Source organism: Festucalex cinctus, chromosome 21 (assembly GCF_051991245.1).
Source record: "Festucalex cinctus isolate MCC-2025b chromosome 21, RoL_Fcin_1.0, whole genome shotgun sequence".
NCBI lineage: Eukaryota > Metazoa > Chordata > Actinopteri > Syngnathiformes > Syngnathidae > Festucalex > Festucalex cinctus.
In genome coordinates, this window is record NC_135431.1 from 20,165,529 (window position 1) to 20,180,319 (window position 14,791).

Genomic DNA, 14,791 nt, shown 5'->3' on the forward strand with positions numbered 1-14,791 from the left:
GACCCTGGATGTTGTGGGGCTGTCATGGTTGACACGCCTTTACAACATCGCGTAGACATCGGGGACAGTGCCTCTGGATTGGCAGACCGGAGTGGTGGTCCCCCTTTTTAAGAAGGGGGACCGGAGGGTGTGTTCCAACTATAGAGAGATCACACTCCTCAGCCTGCCTGGTAAGGTCTATTAAGGGGTGCTGGAGAAGAGGGTCCGTCGGGAAGTCGAATCTCGGATTCAGGAGGAGCAGTGTGGTTTTCGTCCTGGCCGTGGAACAGGACTCTGTCTCGGTCCGTCGTGGTGAAGAAAGAGCTGAGCCAATAGGCAAAGCTCTCGATTTACCCGTCGATCTACGTTCCAACCCACACCCATGGTCACAAGCTGTGTGGGTCATGACCGAAAGAACAATATCCCGGATACAAGCGGCCGAAATGAGTTTCCTCCGCAGGGTGTCCGGGCTCTCCCTTAGAGATAGGGTGAGAAGTTCGGTCATCCGGGAGGGACTCAGAGTCGAGCCGCTGCTCCTCCGCGTTGAGAGGAGCCAGCTGAGGTGGCTCGGGCATCTGGTTCGGATGCCTCCTGGTCGCCTCCCTGGGGATGTGTTCCGGGCATGTCCCACCAGCAGGAGGCCCCGGGGTCGACCCAGGACACGCTGGAGAGACGATGTCTCTCGGCTGGCCTGGGAACGCCTTGGGATCCCGCCAGAGGAGCTGGTTGAAGTGGCTGGGGAGAGGGAGGTCTGGGTTTCCCTCCTAAAGCTGCTGCCCCCGCGACCCGACCTCGGATAAGCGGTCGAGGATGGATGGATGGATGGATGGATGGAAGTATAAATAAAATAACTATGGGTGTCAAAATTATCGCAAGTTACTTATTGTTTAAAATTACACAGCTCTTAATTTGAAAAGAACACATCGATCTTTTCTGGTTCCTATGCAGCAAATATTTGTCCTTTTTTTGGTGCACATCCTATTGAACTTAACAAAATAAAAGCATTCAGTGAATGTATATATTTGTGGTGACTGTGTTTTATTTTACGGTTTTAAAAATTGCATAATTTTTTAAAAATTACATAATTTCACAAGTTACTTGATGTTAAAAATTAGGCAGCTCCGCACTGAGCTGTCACTATTGTCTTACAAATGCAATTATCCCATGTTGTAGTGACAGAAAAATGGCCAACACAAATCATTACATTACATATTGTATTTTTGGACTTTTTTTTTTTTTTTTATTGAATTGTTAAAGTAAAACCATATTTAAATTAGGTGGGGAATGTATATTTTATTGTAAATTTAGATATAAATCGAGATACAAATACTTCATACAGGAAGGCCGAAGCCTGGACTCAGTCGTCCTAATCATCCACTCCAAAATGTATTTCAGCTTTTGCCCTGAGGCCCGTTTGGTTTAGGTCTCCCAGAAGGAGGAACAAAACCGCTTCAGGTTTTATTTATTCCAAGAGCAATTTATTGACTTAATGGCAACTAGCTCATAAGTTGCTCATGATCTTAATTATTGCTCATTTGCACATCTGCATGGTGCATTTTTTTTTTTTTTTTAATAATTGAAAATAATTGTCTATAGTCTTAGCTCTAGACTAGACCAAACATGTATTTTTTATTTTAAGATTATAGCTTCTTTTATTTTGTCTTTGTCAGTAATTTCCCTTTTGTGACAAAAAAAGATTCCGATTCAGTTTTGAGCCACTCAGTATTGTAAAACTGTCTGACTCCTTCTTCAATATATTTTTGACTTTAAAATAAATAACACTGATTTATTGTTCATTGTTTATGAAGCAATGAGTTGAAATCCTCTTTCAAGATTCACCAGACACATTCAGTGTATTTGCACTCGGGCTGGGTCTAAAATATCGATATATCAATATCGAATAAATATTTCTTTTCATAGCCTAATATCGATTTATAAAACCATGAATTGATACTTTTAGTATTTTTTTTTACCCTGTAAATTAATGTGCCAAATGGGGCCCGACTGATTAATAATCGGCCAATTATTGGCCTTCAATCATCAGTCAAAACAATCGGACAGTTGAGCTAAATGGCTGATTATTTTCCCCTTAAAACGTTATCAAAGAAAGCCGAAGTTTCCGACACTATGAAAGTACCCTGAATGCACCATTTTCCTTGTGTAGCATTAGCAACTAGCAAGTGTGTAGCGCATGTTATTCTATTGTCACAAGGTATCCTTTAAGCTGTTTGACACCGCACTTGGAATTAACTCTAAGACTAAATACACAATGTTAAGAATTACATCCACTCTTATATTTAAATAGAAAATATGTTTCGTTTTTAAAACATCGCTAGCCTAGCGCAAACAGGAAGTTAGCAAATGCTAACGGGAAGTTCGCATCAACTTCGGGAGTGTTTTTCCTCCAAACAACGAATCGAATCGGGCCCTTCTGGATCTAATCGAATCGATTTTGGAAATCTGAATCGATACCCAGCCCTAATTTGCACATAGTATCAACATTGGATCGGTATCAGCTAAAAAAATAAAAAATAAAAAAATAATAGAAGTCACGAATAGCTCAAAAAGGTAATCAAAGTATGACGACCCAAATGAAAAATGCGTATTTCATTTATTTTGTGCCTCCTTTTTAGTTCCTAGAGAGTGCCGCCAAGATGTTTCTTGCAGCACGAGAGCAGATTTTAAGATCGACAAGTTCAGGTAATTACTCGCACATCCATCCATTTTCTATACATGTCATGAGATGACTGGACTGGCACTCAGACTTAATGTTAGTGTCATTTGGTGCCAAATCTTAACATAAGACTAAAATAGCTCATCGCTGAGCCGTCAATATATGGTAATGGAGGGTATTGAAATGATGAAGAGTTTTTCGACTCAACATAGCACAACCATGATGGCATTTTTCTGTTTTGTCACATTATGGACAGCATGGGACTCGATAAAACGGCATTGTCTTGCATTGACATTCTGACAGTTTACTGGTAACAACTGTTTTTGAAACTGGTGCATTTGAAGGGTGTCCAAACTACGGCCCGCCGTCCACTTTTCAGTGGCCCGCGGCATATGCTAAAAAAATGACTCAGTTCAAATAAATGAACAAACAAAAAAATGTTTGGAGATCAGAGTAAGAAGGGAGGGTGTCGAAAAACACAGGTGTCATTTAAGGTTATTTTAGTTAACTCAAACTCACGAAATAACTAAAACTAAAATTCAAAAAATGTTATTAATAAAATAAAAACAAAAATGCTTGTTAAAAAAATTAAAACTAACTGAAACTACATTTTATGTTTTTAAAACTAACTACAATTATTGCAAAAATGTCCTTTTTGTCTTTGGTGTGATTTGTAGTAGATTTATTTTGATATCAACCGAAATAATGACGTTTGAAAGTATGTCACACAGAAGTGACGTCATCTAGCAACAGCCAATAGAGAAGCACCTTCAGATGACGTCGCTCCCATGGTTTTTTAAATATTGTGCAAGAGTAATACACATTTTTTAAAACTAATACTGAAACTAACTAAAACTAAGCATTTATTAAATAACTAAAACTAATCACCCTCAAAACTAATTAAAACTAACTAAATTTAAAAAACAAAACTTAAAACGAAATAAAAACTAAAATGAAAAATTCCAAAACTATAATAACCCTACTGCCATATTACAAATAAATTGGTTATATACTGTAGCATTTTTCTAAATACAAATAAATTATTTCTACAATTCTTAGGACTAAACACAATTTCTCTTCTTATGTGGCCCTTGCGTCCATCTGATTTTCTATTATGTGGCCCTCAAATGAAAGATTTTGGACACCCCTGGTATATAGGCTGTGTTGGCAAGTCACAAACAGGAAGTGGTCATGCGACTATTTTCCCCACTCAAATTACAATCACAAACAGCACAAATCTCAGTAAGTTTGTTTATTTTATCTCTGCAGTATGTTTGCAATATTAGACGCGGTGACATTTGGGTAATTGTAAAATCACAGTGTCTCTCGCATCCTGTGCCTTGAACCTGATGACGGCTGCTGCCCTTTAACATTCCTTCACAGAAACGGCCCAGTTACTGATCATCGTATCCGACGGACGGGGATTGTTCCTGGAGGGTAAAGAGCGAGTGAAGGCAGCAATACAAGCAACACGCAGTGCGAGTGTGTTCCTAATTTTTGTGGTACTTGACAATCCGAACTCCCGGGTAAGTTTATTACTTTGGTCAATATCATATATTTGTGTATCATTTTTTTCTTGCACAGTTGCAACACAGATTTATACTGTTTTTGGGTCTGCCTATTTCTGAATACATTGCTGCTTTGAGATATGAGTTTAATTAATTCCATGACCATGCTCATAACACAAAATACTCATGTTTCCCCTTGGAAATGCTATTAATTCATTCCAGTCTATCATGGTACTATGCTCTCTTTGTGTCTACAATATATATCAGGGGTGTCAAATTCATGTTTGCTCAGGGGCCACATTGAGGAAAATATATTACCAAGTGGGCCACATCGTGAAAATAACGGTTTATAACTTAAAAACGAGTGCCGTCATTTATACGCAGATTTTCGCTATTTGTGGGCCGGCCCTAAATTATGGAGCTTAACTGTAATCATATTGTTCCAAAAAAATAACACGGACACAAATGGAATGCAGCAACATTTTGCCTGTACAAGTTCCGGACATGTTAAATCTGTTTTGCATATATAATGTTCCTAGAATGCATTGCCTGGTGCAGTTAACTCATTCACTCACTCCTAGCACATTTTTCGCGGTTTTACTGGATATTGACTGATTTTGCAAGGGTAAAAAAAAAAAACATGGAACCTACCAAAACAAAAGATGAGTCTCTTCTTTTATCAGGAAAAAAAAAGGATATTTCTATCTGTTTCCATTTTGCAGCAATTGGCATTAGAATCTAGCAAAGTTTCATCAATATTCACAAATCTGTTTAAAACAGTGGGGAAAAAGAGCTTTTTGCAACATGGCCCAGGTTGATCTCTTATACTCTGCTGCCACCTGCTGGCCGTCTTTGTAATAACTACCATTGCTTGACATTCTCTTCAGTTCAGAGGCTGCATCAAAGCCTCCTATATGCTCGAGCATAAAAAAACAAAAACATATAAATATGTCTTTGGGAGCATGGTAATATTTAAAATAGATGTATTTATGCGTTTTTGGGAGCAAATGAGTTAATGACATAAGGACGCTAATCCTTGTTTACTGATAAGTGAATTTGTGTTGTATTTAACACGTTTATGTCGGTCTATGATTTAAAATAATAATAATAATAATAATAATGATAATAATAATTAAACAAACCATAACTTTAAGTTGTGTGTAAAATGACGACATCCAGGAGGATTCCCCGTACAAGTTGCATTGCTCATCTGAAGACTGTTTGTGAAATTAAAAACGTGTATGTTTTGATTGTGGATGGCTGATTAATTAGTCCAGCATTATAATTATTTTTTGTTTTTTTACTTTACAAATCATCTTGCGGCCCGGATTAAACCCCTGTGTGGGCCTGATCCGGCCCGCGGACCGTATGTTTGACACCCCTGGTATATACCCTCCAATAAGTATTAAGAGAATTGAGGCAAGGGGTGGATAAAAGTATCCATGCGTCAGTGCATTGCAATAGTTCCCTTCACAGTCAAGGTTATTTTAGTTAACGAAAACTAATGAAAAAAACTCAAACTGAAATTAAAAAAACAATTTTGTTAATGAAATAAAATAAAAAACTAGAGCTGCGAGCAGCTATAAAGGACCCTCGCAGCCCGTGCCACGTTGGGGTACTTGCACGTTGGGGGACTGTCACGTTGGGGTACTGTCACAATGGAAGCAGAATTTCTTTGAAAATGGCATGATAAACCTTTACATGTGGATTTTCTTTGCCAGGTGTCATGAATGTGTCAAGCTCAATGGGTTTTGGTGAATGTTAAGATCTGCAAAAATCAGCATCCTTTTTTATTTTTTGGCAATAAGTTGCCCTGATTGGTATTTTTTGTAAAAGTATATATTCCCATCATCGCTCGTACTCATTGCACAATGTTGTTTTTATTGTGCATAGAGGCTATCAAAATTAAATCAAACTAAATGCACAAGTGTGAATGTTTGGATAGGTCTGATGCCAATGAACATTTTGAGTGGTGGAAACTAAAAGAATATTTATAATTTATTTATTTATTTATTTATTACTTATAATACTTAGTTATCACACTTACAATGAGTTTACAATTTTTGTAAAAATACCGTAAGTGAGGCTTTTTTTTTTTTTTTTTTGCCTCAAGCACTAGGTGGTGCTGTATTTATAACTGAATTTTGTCATAGAGATACCTTCAGGCATTGACTATAAATATACATTTCAAGTATGGGATTTTTTGGAGCATGTACCTGAGAGTTATTGAGCATATCCTTCATTCACGATATTGCTTTTAATGTCCATAGAGGCTATCAAAAATCAATAAAACTAAATAACAAAAATATGTATGTTTGGTTAGGTCTGATGCCAGTGAACATTTTGAGTGGTGGAAAGTAAAAGAATATTCATAAATGACTTATCACACTGAGAATGAGTTTACAATTTTTGTAAAAATACCGTAAGTGGGGTATTTTTTTTTTCATGCCTCAAGGGCTAGGTGGCGCTGCATATATAACTGAATGTTGTCATTTAGATAGCTTCAGGGCTTGACTATAAACATACATGTCAAGTTTGGGATTTTTTGGAGCATGTACCGGAGAGTTTTTAAGCATATCCTTCATTCACGTTATTGCTTTTAAAGTCCATAGAGGCTATCAAAAATCAATAAAACTAAATAACAAAAATATGTATGTTTGGTTAGGTCTGATGCCAGTGAACATTTTGAGTGGTGGAAAGTACAAGAATATTCATAAATGACTTTGTTATAACTCGGGGTGGGAATCTCTGACATTAGGCCGATTCAATATGTATCTCGATACACAGGTTGCGATTCGATTGACAAACGATTATCTTTCAGAACAGAACGGTTCGATTAAGTTTGGGAACGATACAATTTTAGATTCGATACGATTCATTTCAATATTCAAAACTTATAGTGACATTTGTTGCTTGTAAACATTAATCTTAAAACACCACAAATTTTTACAGTATCTACAAATGTGTTAAAAAAGAACAACAACAAAATTGTCTTCTATATTTGTATATATTGAATCAATTATTTAAATAGACCGCAACAAACGGCTGGGCGATATGACTGAAAAATGTTTAAATATTTATTAGTCGTTATTGACAGTTATAATTGTTTTTTTGTATTTGGTTTTTTTTCTTCAAAATACATGAAAATAAAAGTCTAATTTGAATATTTCATATGACATAGTTAGAGGCTTGAATAAGATTAGAAGTCATGAAAACAGAATTTATTTTGCATGCCCAGTTTTTACACAATGGTAGTTTTCTGAAGTGAACAAAATTCTTGTGATTTTGTCCAAAAAATGGCTTTTCCTTTGAAGTGTCATAACTAAGTCATTTATGAATATTTTTTCAATTTCAACCACTCAAAATGTTCAGTGGCACTAGACCTATCTATACATATATGGTTTATTTATTTATTTATTTATTTTCAATGCCCCCTATGGACAATAATAGCAGTAGTTTTTTAATAGCAAGACTAATTATGCTGTACATATATAGAAAATAAAAGTCTAATTTGAATATTTCATATGACATAGTTAGAGGCTTGAATAAGATTAGAAGTCATGAAAACAGAATTTATTTTGCATGCCCAGTTTTTACACAATGGTAGTTTTCTCAACAGAACTAAATTCTTGTGATTTTGTCCAAAATATGTCTTTTCCTTTGAAGTGTCATAACTAAGTCATTTATGAATATTTTTTCAATTCCAACCACTCAAAATGTTCAGTGGCATCATACCTGTCTAAATACTGTCTAAATGACCATCGGCCCGAAAACGAGACGAGCTGTTCATCTATGCAGATATCCCTCCTTAGATTGTACATTTTGGGAAGGAGGTCAAGCCACATATTCCAAATGTCACTGATAGGGGACAGTTTATTTAGCTGGCGACGGTGTGGCCTGAGGAGCCTGTCATCAAATCTAATTGCCCGATTTATTTGGCAGAAACGTCCATGTGCCATAGCTTTGGAAAATATGGGGCGTCCACTATCATTTTTCCACAAGCTTTTCGTTGCCTCGTGTTTTGATTTGTACACCCCTGCCAGGATCACCAGCCCCAAATAAGCATGTAGCTCCTCAACAGTCAGTAGCCTCCAAGCAGTGACTGACCTGCATCCTTGGAGGTTAGTCATTTCCAAAATACATTGCAGGATGGCCTCAGTGAAAAACAAATCTAATGCAGTTTCAGGGGTGCTGATCCTGGCTGTTGCATAGTGTTGGCCCTGGGGTCGGAATGGGTGAGGGGACATAATGGCCGGCCACCTCGTGTGTAGAAGACCACATTATTTGTTTATTTTTTGAGAGCCACTCAGTATTTTCATCCTCTGCCTCACAGTCGCGTTCATCTGCGCCCCCCTCCACGTTCTCGCTCTCACCTCCGCCATCATCTTCTTCCACTTCCCAGTCATCGTCATCATCATCATCGTATTCCAAGTCGTCATCCACGTCCTCCTCCGACGTGCAAGGTCCAGCAGCGCTTTCGTTAACCTCCGAGTTCTCCGAAGAAGTTTCCAAATTGAATTCTTCCTCCGAATCGCTACTTTTCAATACAAGTTGAATCGCGTCCTCCAACGAAATTTTTCGAGCCATCGCAACCAGTTGTGTTTGAAAAAAAAAAATGCAAATGAGTGATCGTTGCGAGAAAAGCGACCCCAAACCTCCACAACCAATGGGAGGAAAGAAATTCAAACGCCCAACGGGGAGGAGTTGAATTTCAAACAAAAACAAACAACGAGTGCATCGATGTTGGACATCGCGGACATTGTTTGCATTTTGGGCAGCACCTTTGTATTGTGATGTGCATACGTGCAAATATGCATGCCCAAAATATACTAAAAGTGAACTCAGACACATCGACACCATATTTTTTGCATTGCCAACCGTTTTTAATCGCATGCATTTTGACGGCGCTGCAGCGTTAGCTTCGAAAGCAAATTCATTTATTGGCTTATGGCGCCCCCTCGTGGATTTTGAGTGTTAACACTCGCAAAACACAACTTCCTCTATTTTCAAGTTTTTGACTCGTCAAAGAAGCGATTGGATCAGTAATCACGGAAAATGCATTATAACACATCAGGTTTACAGCACATCAAATACAGTGATTTATAATGGGAGACAATGAGCCAAAAAATGGTATTATCACAAGAATTTGGTTTTAATCTCTGTCTCCCATTTGCAGTAACTTAGAAATTACAGCATGATGCCATTTTGAAGTTCTAAATGTTTTAAAAATCCTGGTGAAATGTTAACTCCATCGTGGTTTTTCCACCAAATGTTTTTCTTTGATGAAAAACAGAAAAGCCAGAAAATGGACATATAACGCCGAAGGGTAAATTTAAGATGAAAAAAGCTGGATTTGACAACAGCGGCAATTTGCCGGTCCAGTTTAAAGTCACTGTCCATCTCTAAATGCTTTTAAATCCAGGTTAAAAACTTTGTTTTTCTCATACCTTTGATTAGGGACTTTTAAACAGCTTAAACAACGATTTTTTTTTTATTAATTATTTTAAACTTCCTTATAATAGACTCAGATCTGACCTTCAGCAATCATATTAAATTCATCACTAAAACAGCCTTTTACCAGCTGAAAAACATATCCAGACTGAAGGACTGCATGCTTCAAGCAGACCAAGAGAAGCTTATCCATGCTTTTATCTCCAGCAGACTAGATTACTGTAACGGTCTTCTGACTGGACTCTCTCAAAAGAACATGAGACAATTGCAGCTCATTCAGAATGCTGCAGCTCGAGTTCTGACCAAAACAAAAAGATCAGAACATATTACTCCAGTACTTAAGGATTTACACTGGCTCCCTGTCAGCTGTAGAATCGATTTTAAAGTTCTGCTACTCGTCTATAAATCACTAAATGGTTTGGGTCCTGAATATATCCAAGAAATGCTGATTGAGTACAAGCCCAGCAGGGCTCTGAGATCTACAGACTTGGGCCAACTAGTGGAACCCAGAGTTCGAAGCAAACATGGAGAAGCTGCATTTAGCTATTATGCTGCACACAGATGGAATAGGCTACCAACAGAAGTGAAGTCAGCCCCGAGTGTAAATGCTTTCAAATCCAGGTTAAAAACTTTGCTCTTTTCTTATACCTTTGATTAGGGACTTTTAAACAGCTTTAATTAAGTGTTTTTTTTTTTTTTTTTTTTTTTTTATCATTTTAAACTTCCTTATGTTAAATTTTTTAAAGTTTGTTGAATAATGTTTTAAGATTGTTAGTTTGTAACCTATTTTCATTTATTTGTCTTCCTCTGAATGTTAACTACTGTTTCTTGATGCTTATGTGTTGTCTTTCCTCGTGTAAAGCACATTGAGTTGCCTTGTGTATGAAATGTGCTATACAAATAAACTTGCCTTGCCTTGCCTTGCCTTGCCTTATGCTAAATGTTTTAAAGTTGCTGAATAACGTGTTAATATTGTCATTGTATGTTCTTTTAGTAAATTTTGTAACCTATTTTTATTATTATTCTTCCTCTGAATGTTAAAGCAGCTCTATGTAAGATTTAAAATTTCAAATCTCTACTGCCACCTGTGGCCGAAAACAAACTGCATGCTCGTACACGCTGCGCGCACTCGTACGTGCACGACCTCAATACTGAAGACTGGGCTCTTCATATCCAATTAAACTATGTTTTCAGAGGTAAGAAGTTTTATAATGTTATACAAAGCTGGCCACTTCACGGAATGAGACTCTCGATCCCCACTAAACAATTGATGTCCACGGGACGTGCAGATCATATTGGTTTAGTCGGTCGAAGTCCAGTCCTGTGCTGTACTCCAAAACGATGTGCAAATTACGTCAATTAATTGGACCTCATTCCGATGTTAATATGCAGTTACATATTGTAGTCACCCCGCTCGACGGACGTCAACCTGATAGTCATTATTAGTGTATGTCGCCCCCAGGCTAGCATCATTGTGCATTAGCCAAAAGGTGGGCTGTCATTTATGGAAATTGACGATTGTGAAAAACATATAGACCCATTCACTACTTAGTGTGATATGGCCGTGAATGTTATCGCCATTCAGTAGTACCGTTCACATTCCGTTAGCATAATGTAGCTACAATAGGCTGTTTTCACGGAGGAAAATAAGGCGACATTTAGCCTGATTGAAACGCCGCGGAATGGAACGTCTGTTCTTCATAAAGTCATTCTGCTCTATTACATTCAACTTTGCCGCCCCTTTCACGCTAAATGTTGCCGTCCACCTCACTTTCACCCCAATAGTTACGACCGAGAAGTGATCGATCTTGAGGTTACTGCTATTTGAAAACAATACATTTTCTTCTAAATGTCAAGATACTCGCTTCTTACCTTTTCGAGTAGAAAGAAAGCCAGCTGTGAATCACTTTTCTAATCCAAGTCCGATCTCAACGCTCTCCACCGATGAAATGTCAAACCAATGTTCACTCTCGTTCTTGCCCGGCGTCGGTCACTATCAAGTTTAGATTTTTTTTTCTTTTCGTGGCACTTGACATTGTTTTCTTTTTTTTTTTTTAGCAGCAGCCTTCCGCGGAGTAACGGCGGGTGTCTGGGGCAGCGAAAATCTGTACTAGTTCCGTCTTCGCGCGACAGGAAACAACTGACGATGACGCGAATAACGTCACATCCCGCAGAGAGAGGGCGGGAAATTCGAAGGATTCGGACCGGACGCTTCCTAAATAATATTGGCCAGAGGCTTGTAGGAGTACCCATTGTGAACAGCGAAGATGTTGATCTACTAATTAGAATATGTTTCAGTCATAAATGGTCAAATAAAAAGGCTATTGTTAAGATATTTTTTTGGGAAATCCTACATAGAGTAGCTTTAACTATTGTGTTTGTTGATGCTTATGTGTTGTCTTTCCTTGTGTAAAGCACATTGAGTTGCCTTGTGTATAAAATGTGCCATCCAAATAAACTTGCCTTGCCTATATTTAGATTTTAGGTGGTGATTCTGGTTTGAGGATCAGATCCTGAGAAAACGTTGGCTTTAACCATTTTACCTAATATAAATAATAGGTTTAAATTTGGGATATTTTATATTAATACAATATCAATCATGTGATAATGTTAACATCAGTGGCAATTCATCCACGAAAGAATTACACTGATACATTCTGTGATGCTTTGATGCAGGATTCGATCCTGGACATCAAGGTGCCAATATTTAAAGGGCCAGGAGAACTACCAGAGATCCGCTCCTATATGGAGGAGTTTCCATTCCCCTTCTATGTCATCCTGCGAGATGTCAACGCCTTGCCAGAGACCCTGAGTGACGCACTCAGGCAGTGGTTTGAACTTGTTACAACTGCTGACCAGTGAGGGTGCCATTTTTGGAACAAATGAAATCAGACTGCATTACCTGTTAATGCATCACTATTTTGCTTATGATCATAAGTGAATTTCAGCTATAAATGTGTATTTTCATATGTCACTATCATGAAATGACAAATTCTACTATTTTACATTTACCATTTCATTTTTGTCTTTTTCCGCTGTTATATTTCATGTCTAAATTAACCATGATTGCTGCATGTTGGATGTGAAATATAAATGTGACAAATGTTTAGTGACTTGATGATTCTTGTGCTCTGTTTGTGTGTTAAGTGAGATAATTATGAACATCCTGTGAGCATAAAGTGAACTGTGGGATTATGTTAGTCACTTTACTAGATAGCATGAATGTGGATTTTCCCGTAGAGGGATGCGAAATCTGTGCCTTTGTAAAATAAATGTCATAGCACATAGCAGCTGTTACAATTTTAAGGAAATAACACTTTGCAATTTGAATTTGAAGCAAAGCTGCAAATTCATATCTGAGTGCTTGAAGACGGTTATACCAGTTGGTTGCACAAAAATGTGAGTTAAACTCACTCGAGTAGATTTTCTGCCAATGAAATGTACATTACTGCTTTTGTAACCTGCATACAGTCAAGTTTTTTATTTCTCATAAATTGGATGTGTTTCAATCGTGATATAAATGATTTTTAAAAATAAACTTACACAATTCTCACTGAGTGTTGTTTTTGAAGTCTCATGTCATTTTTCACCTGGAGTATTTGTTCTTAAAAACTCTTTTACTGCCAAACGTTATCCAAAAACACAACCCCTAGAGTGCCAGCCGATTTCGAGCATTTTCACTCATCTTTCAAGGCAAACAGAATATTGGGCACTATGACTACGTAAACATTTGCCTCGATGTGGCTGTACTACCTTTTTGTTTGGTAGATACAACCAGCTGGGCGCATTTTTCAAAAAAAATTTTGAAACTCCTCACGATAACGTGAGCACGGCCTGCTAATCAGCACGCGACTGCTACTAGCAGCATGGCTGGACGAATGATGCCTTCCATCTCGACCGATGAATACCACAAACTTCTTCAGAAGATGGCAGTGCTGGAGACAAGAATGCACCGCCTTGAAATGTTTGTGGAGGTGAATGGAAAATCGTGGAATGACACCGCACTGCCAATGTCTCCAAACGGTGGTCATGAGCATGCTAACAAACAGCTAGCTCCATCCACCGACCCTCTGTGGAATGTGCTGGGAGCAAAGCCAAAACTGAGGAATCGTCACCCAACAGCTGAACCTGACCGCCAACTAATGCCTGAGGAAACACGTCGGCCTGTGCAAAAGGCTACCTCAACCCCAAGAAATCAGTCTTGGACGTTGGTACCAGCAAGACAAAGGAAACCGTCTCTTGGCCGACGAAGACAAAATACTGATATCGAACTGAGAAACAGGTTTGCCGTGCTGTCAGCGAGCCAGCAAGCCTCGGGGGATCACAGAACCAGTCAAAGGTATGAAACCGGACCTTCTCAGCAAATGCGTTCAGCTACTGAGACACAAACACTGATAATAGGTGACAAAGCCTTGTTTGGTGTTAAATGTCTGTGCAGCAGAAAAAAACAAAAGTTCTGTGTTTTGCTAATGACATGGTGCTGGACATTTCTGAAAAAGTCGACAAGATTGCTACTGACTACCAAACTGTGAGATCGATTGTGATTCACAGGAGCATTCAATGTGTTGAAAAAACAGTCGGAGATACTGAAGCAAGACTTTATTACCCTTCTACACAATATGATATGCCTAAACGCAGAGGTTTTTCTGAGTGGTCCTCTGCCTACTGTCCGACCAGGTTATGAGCGTTTCAGTCGGATTATGTCACTCTCGAGATGGCTGAAAAGCATCTGTGCTTCTTACTCAGTGAACTTTATTGACAATTTTTCTATGTTTTGTGAATGTCGCCATCTTTTCCAACGCAATGGGATTTATCTCAATAAGCAGGGAGTCAGATTACTGACAGCCAACATCTTCCATAGCGTGCGTCAGTGGACGCTATGTTCCCAAAACAAAGGACATGAAACACAACAACCGATAAGAAGAGGATCTGGTGAGGCTGGCTCACTATCATGCACTCCCTACCCTTCAGAACAGATTGATTTGTCCTCATCTGCCCACACTACAAACACCGACCATCCAGCTCCCCTGCTCCCTAACGACACCTGCCAAACACCAGCACGACCACCACCACCAGTTTCACTACCAGATGCACCCCTGCGCTGTTCATCACCCCCAAGCGACACCGCCACTACCGGATTCACTGCTGGATGCACCCCCGCGCTGTGCACCGAACCCGA

At 38.6% G+C, this 14,791-nt stretch overlaps 1 protein-coding gene across 5 annotated transcripts in view; it reads left to right on the forward strand.

Moving 5' to 3' along the window:
* mdn1 (midasin AAA ATPase 1) overlaps window positions 1-13,169 on the forward strand; it is a 437,529-nt gene extending 424,360 nt beyond the window's left edge. For all 5 annotated transcript variants that reach the window (XM_077510806.1, XM_077510808.1, XM_077510809.1 and 2 more), the window contains exons 100-102: window positions 2,613-2,679; window positions 4,037-4,179; window positions 12,289-13,169. In XM_077510806.1, coding sequence (XP_077366932.1) covers window positions 2,613-2,679; window positions 4,037-4,179; window positions 12,289-12,474 — 396 coding nt within the window. In that variant the 3' untranslated portion in view covers window positions 12,475-13,169. The remainder of the gene's footprint in view (window positions 1-2,612; window positions 2,680-4,036; window positions 4,180-12,288) is intronic.
* The last annotated feature ends 1,622 nt before the right edge of the window (window positions 13,170-14,791 follow it).